At 41.3% G+C, this 9,325-nt stretch overlaps 1 protein-coding gene across 1 annotated transcript; it reads left to right on the forward strand.

The window, feature by feature from the left end:
* Nucleotides 1-6,383: 6,383 nt before the first annotated feature.
* On the forward strand, nt 6,384-8,153 carry LOC130699226 (uncharacterized). The gene is made up of 7 exons (XM_057521527.2): nt 6,384-6,613; nt 6,749-6,834; nt 6,934-6,972; nt 7,038-7,179; nt 7,242-7,416; nt 7,553-7,768; nt 7,874-8,153. Exons 1-7 carry the CDS (start codon nt 6,520-6,522, stop codon nt 7,974-7,976), a joined length of 855 nt encoding a protein of 284 aa, XP_057377510.1. The 5' UTR covers nt 6,384-6,519; the 3' UTR covers nt 7,977-8,153.
* The last annotated feature ends 1,172 nt before the right edge of the window (nt 8,154-9,325 follow it).

Here is a 9,325-nt window from a genome sequence, read left to right on the forward strand (position 1 = left end):
TTGGCTTTGTGATGCGCGTCACATATTAAATATTCAAACGCAATGTGTGTGTTGTCGCACGCGTAACGTGCAAACCTAAAACAAATGTATGACAAGGATGAGACCTCTTGCCCGTCTCTGCTGGAATAGGCAAGACACACAAAAACGAACATGAACCGTCGGAAACGTTTGCGTTTGTTCTTTTCCTTTTGCAAGTCTCTTTATGCAACTCCTTTCTCCGTTATTGGCTTCGAACTTTGATGTGTTTCGTGCCGGCTCAACGTCTGCAATCTTGCAAAGTGCCCTTCCCATTTCCTACTCTAAACAGAACGAAGCATCACCTGCTTGCCGCGTCTACAGTATTCATTAACTAAATAGTGTCTTAGATGATTCGACGCTTCCGGCCGATCAGCTGGCGGGTCCGTTTTTTTTTTTTTTTTCGGCACCTCATTTGAAGGATAATGTCAACGTTAAAGGTCTGAACAGAGATTGTCACTGCTCGTGGAAAAGCTGAACTCAGTTTGCATCCGGATGAAAACTGACGTTGATAATGAAGTTTTGATGATCACACATTTGCGTGCGGGAGTGCGTTCCTGGGAACTGTTGCGTACGAACTCGTTTTATGATGAAGGTCTCGGATTCTTGAACTATTAGACAAGTACGCGTTTTTCCTCCCCAAACGATGGATGAAGGCGCCATAGTTCCAGTACTACGTCATTTCTTTCAATCCAAGTGAATATTATTCCCATCTTCTTCCTACTTCATTTTGCACGTTGGAAACCTAAACTTGTGGCCTACCTGTACAATCGATTAATTGCCCCCTCCCAAACCCCAAGAATGTAATTGGTATAGAAAATGAAGTTATTTGGAAAGAAAACGATGCGAAAAACATTTTTCTTCAAGACTTTTCTTTTTTTAAATTTAAAGGGCCGATCATCGGAAAACTTTTCTCTCGGCCCAAATTTTCTATTACAGACACTTTTATTATAGCTCGTAAAACAAGACAGATCCGAAAAGAAAAAAAAAACATCAGTGATAAGTGTAGGAAGCCATTAGATATAGTCAATCGATAATATTGGCAAATGCTACAACAGCCATCGTGCGTTTAAATGTCAGCCATAAATCGAGCGCTTTAGTTGAGTTAAAGGCCCATCTAGATTCCCCCGTGGGCTGAATCAAAAAGCCAGTCTATATTAAATGTGAAACGAACACGAGAAGCTCAGCCAGTCCGACTTGATGTTTTGCAAATAATGACCTTATCAACGGAGAATAAAACACGGGGGCCCCATCGAGATACTTTCCAGCGCCATCATCCACCCAGAGCCAAAACAAACGACGATCAACTCTGGTGAACGCTTTTTTATTTGACATGTCTGATTTGAGTTTCGTCATAATAACATTTTTCGCTTCAGTTGTCGTGCCAAAGTCCTTCAACGGTTTCATTATGCACAACAATCCCGGTTAACCTGCAGTCCTCAACGTACTCGTGTAACCGAAACTTTTTCTTGCAAGTAAGGGATCCAACTTTAATCCGCTAATATTTTATCGGTTCGCAACACAAAATTACGGATACGATACGTCTAAATAAGAGAGAACTTTAGTTCAACTTTTCTACATTGCAGGTACGAAAAAATAGACGAACTAAACTGTTGGGAGAACGAAAAGTTGTGTACGAACCTGATGGACTCTAACAAAGTATTGACAATATTTTGTGAAGGTAAGCAACCCCATTTTGTTGTTTTCACTTAGTATACCCGTCTCCCTCAATTAAGACAAAAGATTCCGCAGAAAAAAAAAAAAAAAAAAGAAACAACACTAAAAGTTACACTGACTTTAAGTGTTGTTACTCGCTGAACACCCTGTGTTAGCTATTAGCCATCTATTATAGAAATAATGATTGCGTAACAATAACGGAGGATTAGGGCCTATTAGGATCTCCCCTCCCCAAAAAAAACGATGAAGGCCTACATATTTGTAATGGTGGACATATGTCGTTGTTATCTGTTTGATGTTGATAAAACTATGCCTGACAAGAATATAGATGGGATCTGTAATAAGTACGTAGTATACACACATTGAAAGTAAAAAAAAAAAAAAAGAAGGTACAAGGGATGTTGTTTTGGCCTTTAATGATCGTGGTTTTTGTTTTGCATTCATCCCTTGTCTCTTTGTGTATGTAATAAAACGTTAGGGATTTGCGCCATCGACTTCTTGTCGCTAGACGTTTAGCCGCTTTTTGCGGACTACCGAGTCATTGGGTGTACTGACCGTCTTTATATATATATATATATATAGATAGCTATAAAAAGAGAGGTGGAATCACCTGTCCAATTTGCGCGTGGACAATTTAGCGGCCGAGACGACCAGCATCGACCTCTGGCGGATTATTAAGCCCTCCCAATGCAGTTGGCTATTGCAAATAAAATACGATTTTCTTATATACAAGTCCACGTGTACGTAGAAACGATTTTATTATTATTTTTGTTTAATTATAAGAAATGCCCGTTCTTAAGTCGACCGACGTACACGATTGGTGTGCGAGGATCAGCCCGTTTCTCCGCCCACACATATTGAATATTCCATACCTGTGTCGTTCTAAATGGAGCCGTAACATTTAATTTGGAGGGGGATGTTCTTTCTTTCTTCGTCGGAGGGGAAGGAAGGCTTTTTTTTATTGGCAATTTAGTTCTGTGGGGCTCTCGGTATATTGGTGGCTACACCTTCATTTATCGGGGAGCGTGGATTGAACGCTGGACCATTTGAAAATGGGGGGTGGATTTTTTTTTTTCCTGTTTTTGGGCCATCCGCAATTCGTGTTTGCTACACGGCGTGTGTCCACCGCACAGCTCGAACGATCGGTCTAACTATATATCGTGTTATTATTTTATATCCCTTTGCGTTTATTGATCGCAATACATCCGCTTCTGTCTAGCGCAGCGTGTAAATACAGGGACGAAGCTATCGCGGCCCGAGCGATGCAAGGTTGGCAGTAGTTTATGTGGCCGGTGCCGCGCGCTTTATAGTCTAAACTATGGGCCCCACATAGAGCTCAGAGGGGGAAACTGTCACATCACGGGGGCGCGCAACATTCGTGCCGGCAATAGTCACTCGAGATCTACTTAATCCTCGAACGTAAATAATATAATATCGGCATACTTATTGTCAACAACCTTGAACTGCGGCGAAACATGGCGGCTGTACAATACGAGAGCGGATCATTCCACATATGTGGCATATCAAACCGTGTGTTTGTATAGCCATCGCGTCTAACGTGCTTTATTCGCCTCACGCTTTGCCAGCAAGAAGTACGACCCTCCAATGTAAGGAAAGCAAAAGACAGGAAAAAAAAGGAAAAAAAGGAGCAGCAGCTGACACGCATCGGGTTGATGCCACACGACCATCGATCGATCCGTGCGCTGCCGATGCGCTTGGAGGAACACAAGATCCCTTGCCTCTATATATATATATGTATGTGTGTGTGTGTGTGTGTGTGTGTGTGTACGACGTCCCGATTCGAGTCCCGCAGGCTCGGGCTCTATCCTTGCGTGTTTGTTTGTTTGTATAATGCACTGCAAAGATACTAAGGCCACACGACGGCGGACCCAGGCGACGACTGTTTGGGGAATAAGACGTTAATGAGGTACGTGCTGTTGGCTCTTGAAGAGCAACCCAGATTACTCGGGCTTATATTTTGGTTGTCGACTTTTTATATTGTGCGTATATTTATACGCCCTTACGTCTTGCAACTGTCGATGAAAACGACGCACACTTTCCTACAGCCCGTCGTATGCGAAGGGGGGGGGGGGGAGGTTCAAATGAATATTGCCTAGTAATGGCCTATTGAAGGGTGTTTTCGTGTATCCCGCATCGCGAGTCTGAAAGATGTTTAGAAAAGGCCTCGCTGAGATTGAGACAGCTATTCTGATTAATATTTCCCCGAAGAGTACGACCAAAGAGGGCTTCCCTTAGACGGTGTATGCGGCTCGCGTAAAGCACGTCATACTCTGCGAGACCCTTTTCGTTTTGTTTAGCATCAGGATTGCGTGGCATGTGCAAAAGCGAACAAGTAGTTTTTATAATGGTATTATGGATGAGCTTGTCAAACGACTGAATTCTCTTTGATGTTCCATTATTTCTTGAGATTTCTCTTTTTTCTACTTTTACATTTAATAAGCTTGGCCTTTCGCGAGGCTATGTTGGTGCCTATTAATATCAAATAATGGGACGTAAGCAGACGATAAAGATCTTTGGTTGCCCAGCAACGGCGATAGTTTAAGAGAGAGAGAGAGAGAAAAAAGGAAGCACTCGGACGCGAGTCGTCTGCTAAGATCAAGATCATTATCGTAACAATCAGCTGAAAGATCAAGGGAGATGCATTCGTCAGTGCGTAGCAGTTCATTAATGCAAAGCATTGTGATAACCGTGGCGTATGTGTGTGTAGTGCATTTCCTCGTCACCTTGTTACTTAATTGAATAATAAATCAAATATATTCTGTTCCGGGACAGCCTGAAGTGGGGAAACTCACAAATCTCTGTTGCACAGCGTAGAGCTAGATGTTTTTGTTAGTTCAATAACAACGAAATTGGAACTTCTTTATACTACAAGATGATGCTACGTCGTGTGACACATAATTCTCTGGTTGACGGACACGTCAATCTGTTCGGCAAATAAGACATTCTTAGCCCTTGTTCAAACAAAAGGACTAAAACTAAATTCTTGAAAATACGATGCAGCAACTGTCCCTTTGGCCCGTCATTCTATTACGTCTTCTATACGCTCTATTGTTCAATCGAATTTTAGTCGTAAAACAAGAAGCAAAAAAAGATATCTTCTTAGAACGAGAAATTTAAATTCTGGCAATAAAACGGAAGACGGTGCTATCGGGTGTGCGACATTCTGTTTTGAATATCGGAGAAACCTAATATAAAAAAGAAAATGCGTTTTTTTTTTACTGTCTTTTGTGGTTTAGTGTTTCTTAGCTTTGACGCTAAAAGACTCTCTCCCTTCTTCTTGTTCAATCAATCGGATTGCAACTGTCTCGCGTGCTTCTTTCGAGCCCTTCTTCTGTTCATTTTGCACGCCGAACGCGTCTGCCTTTCGCTTCTTTTCTTTTCTGCTAGATTTATTATTTACCGGGCATGGCCACCTCCGCGTTTGTTGTGATCATCAAAGGGAAAATGCTAGGACCCACCGTCATTTCAAATTCTGCCTCTCCATTTTTCTCTCACTCTCTCTCCCGTTTTACTCTTAAAAACACAAAAAAAAGAAACAGAACAAAACAAAAATGTATAAATCGTAAGGGTTCAACTGATTGCTTTTTGTGCGGAAAACATTAGAAGATCAAGAAGGAAATATTAAATAACAGTGAAAAAAAAAAAGGCAGCCGCCACCTGGTGAATAAAAAGGTTTTAGCCGTTACTTCGATAAAAACCAGTCAAACGAGAAACACGATTATCTTGTTTTCAGTCTACGGCCTGATTCTATGACTCACTATCGATTTCATCAAAAACTAAACTCGTAAGGTTTTTTCGTACTTTTTGCGGAACAATTCAGACAAAATCCAAACCACTCTCTGCTGATCATTATGTGATGGTGTGGAAATTGACGTACTTGATCGATGACATTCTGTGCATCACAAGCAGACGAAACAATGAGATGGGAAACTTGCTGATGTGAAAACCTTACAACAAAATAAAGTCACCGTGCAGCAAAAATAAAGTTTAGATAAACACATTTGATTATTCGTGAAGAAAATTTCTTATTCAAAGAATATACAAGTTCGTTGTTTTCACGTAAAAACGTAAACTAATGCGCCTAGAGCAAACGCTAAACCTATTGCATTGGCCCTTTCCTTTAACCGGTTAAAATTGTTTCTATGTTGAACTTTATCGAGTCGTTTCTTAAGTCTCCTATTATTCCGACGATCCGGCAGCATGAAAAGAGGCTCAAAACAGAAGTGCATTTTCTCACAGGCCATGTCAACGTTAAGTGGGGCAGTCGGGCTCCTCCTCCCATGGTAAGGCTAGAAATATAGTGTCTTTTTATTGAACTCTTGATGGACTACTAAGAACCTGTCACAGGCGTTCGTTGGAATACATTGTTTTTGCTTAAAAATCTTGACGTCTCTCTCTTCAATAATCGCCAGCTTCATCAGCTGTTTCTCTTTCTCCAATCAAATTAGTTGCCATTTTTTAAAAAGTATGTGGAATTTCAAATTTTTTTATTTCAGATGTTCCTTATTGCAAAAAATTGAATTATTTCATTAAATTTACCAAAAACAATTTATATTTGTTTAGTAAATTTTATTTCCAATTTTCTGGCAAAGAAGAAAAAACAAATTGGCAAATCGGCTGATTTGCATTTAAGCTCGATCGATTTTTAGTGACTCACTAAAGTTTTAAACACTTTGCTGAGTGCCTGAGACGCAGTTCTAGTGCTGCGTTCAATACGTTGATAACGTAAAAAACCAACCCATCTTCTGTGGTATCACCATAAACTCTGACGAATAGGTTCTAGTTGGACAGAAGAAAAAAGACAGCATGGCCACCATAATCAGTCAGTGTCTACGTGTTGCTATTTGCGTCGTTCTCTTTTCAAATTCATCGTGGGCGAGAAGCGAGAACGATGTACCAGGTTGGTTTTTCATAATCTTTGTAGCTATCTCTGCTTTTTTTGTGACATGCGGTCGTGTCGTCCAAAATGGAGGCCATTTTCAAAAAAAACCAAGATATAAGAACTAAGTTTTCACATTTTTCTTTACATATGCAGTGTTGTGCCCAGCTGTAGCTCCTGGTATTTTTGGTGATTTGACCCAGCATTATGGCTGTTATCTACCAGGTGTAGATGTGTTTGAGGTAAATAATTTTCTTGATCTTCAACTGGAGGGCTGTCCACTTTCCTTTAGTCTACGTCACTCCAGCCAAAGAGATTTTAAACTTTTATATTCTGTGTAGGACAAAATGAAACCAATTAAACCATCAGACATGTCCAGGGTAATGTCCTTATCAAGCACAGCTTATGATAGCTCACAAAGAATGATTTTCTTTTCTGTTTCCAGCTTAAGCCAGGAGTCCTACCTCGAACAGAATCATTGCCACCCATGTGGTTGAAAGAAATTTCAAGCCATTTGTTGAATTCTACTCGTCTGATTAACAACCTCCACCAAGAAGGAAGTCCAAAACTTGATGATGGCGACACAGGTATTCCCCCCATTATATTACAGGTGTATGAGCTGCAGTATTTCATAAAGATATTTAATTAGAATGTGATGGAAGTTGTCCTTCGTCACCCTCGTGGGTACCTCAGTGCTGCCGAGCTGAAACTCGATTGGTGTACCCACTGTATGGTCGCTCGCTCACCACCGATCGATTGGTGCCTATCGCCCAGGAGTTGAACCCCAATGGGATCCAGCAGCCGGTCGTCTACCGCCACTGCCTGTAAGTCACTATAACTCTATTCGCCCTTTCCATGTCTGATTCAATTGAGTGGTTTTGAAAACATGAAATCGAGCACTTGGCTTTTCACTATTTGCTCTCCCGGTTTTCCCCTTTTGTGAAACGGTGGCAAAAAAAGGTCGGAGGCAACAGAATTGGTGCACGGTCGCTGCCACCAGAGCACTTTGCCTCGTCTTTTTTTTATACCCACGTCCGGAGGTTATCCGTACCGACAGGATTTGATTCTCGTTCCCAACAACTGCGAATGCCTTGTCACTTTAGGCCGAAAAATTGAGAACAATTTGGACGAATCGGACAAGCAAGACGCTCCCGATAGCACCACGCCTGCCACTTTGTGAGTCTATCACTTTTGTTTGTGTCTTTGATTTTTTTGCTCAAAGTCACACTCCCCCCTTCTGCTTTTGTTTTTCGCTCATTTTCCAAAACGTCTGGAGCGTAGGTTGCCTTTAAACGAAGGTTCTGGCATGGGTGGTGTCGAGAGCAGTCCAGACTTGGCCATGGTTCGGGATGAGCAACTGATCCTGCATCATCGGAATTTTTGATCGCATCGTCAGTGTCGGGTACCTACTTTTATAAACGACACCATCGACAAGCGCTCTGACTTGCCGTCACTACTCACATTGTTGTTCAGTTTCTTCTCTCCCCAATCCTTTTGTTGTTCGTCCTCACGTCCCTGTCTTGCTCTCAATAGATCGTTACATACAAACAGGCTAATGCGATGCGTCAACTTGCGATACACTTGCTGGCCTTTTCGTGAAGGTTAACCCTGAAGGGCAATCCTCTTCTCTTTTCAAGTTGATTTCTCTCTTTTTTTTCCGTTTAATTTCGACTTTTTTTTTTCATTGACTCGCTGTTGACAATTCTCTGCATCTATTTTGTAAGTTGAGGGAAATGTAAAGAGGGAAACAAGTTGACATTGGTGCACTCGGCGATGAGGAAAGACACTGTCTAATGAGAAAGAGAGAAAGCCAACTTTGACTGGGTATGGGAAAGAAAGTTTTGTCGTGGAATGATGACACGAACTGGTAAAGGTCTCGTTAGTTCTAAATCTTTCTTCTTTTTCGATACTTGTTCGACTGTCCATTCCACTTTTCGATTGCCTTACTTGGACAGGCCGCAAGCTCTCGTTTTCAGTACGGCCATCGTTAGTGATGCCATAATGTTTGTCTCTTGTTTTGTGTGTTGTCTGTGGACGACGTTAATGGATCGGGGAAATTATTGTTTTGTTTTTTTTCGTGTATTTACACGTCCTCTTTATTTTTTTTTTAGAAAGTAAAACGATTACTTTTCATTTATCCTTTTTTTTTTCTTCTTTGGCTCCCTGTTCGTTTGTTGTCGCGCAAGAGGATTAACCTTACTTATTGGATTTGTACTTCTCGTTTTTTCTTTTGTCCTTTTAGAGACATCGCCTTTTTTATCCGTCCTTCTCATTAAAGCCCGATTACCACAGTGACTTTGTAATTCCAATTCTAATGCTAAAAGGGGAAAGGGAAGTAGAGAATTGCGTTTGCGAGGGACGGGGGGTTCAATCAACTGGCGCTGGCAAATAATTAAATCCATCGAAGCGGCGCACAGACTTGCAGCTAATGTTTTACATTGTATACTTCTATATGAACGATCGGGCTGTGTTCTAACCCACAACACACATTCTGTTTAGGTAAACTGTATGAAGTGCTTTAGTAGGGACGACCTCTGTTATTAACATCCCCTTGTCATTTGATTCCAATAGGAGGTTTGAATTGTACATTTTCGGCGGCTCATAAATTGCGAAGGATTATCATTTGAGGGGGAATTGTCGTTTAAAAAGCTTTTGATGATTTTATGGCCCACTCTTTCAGTCCGTGATGGTTTTATGCGCTCGTAATATTGCTCAAACACAGCGAAGGTTGTG

Source organism: Daphnia carinata, chromosome 7 (assembly GCF_022539665.2).
Source record: "Daphnia carinata strain CSIRO-1 chromosome 7, CSIRO_AGI_Dcar_HiC_V3, whole genome shotgun sequence".
Lineage (NCBI taxonomy): Eukaryota > Metazoa > Arthropoda > Branchiopoda > Diplostraca > Daphniidae > Daphnia > Daphnia carinata.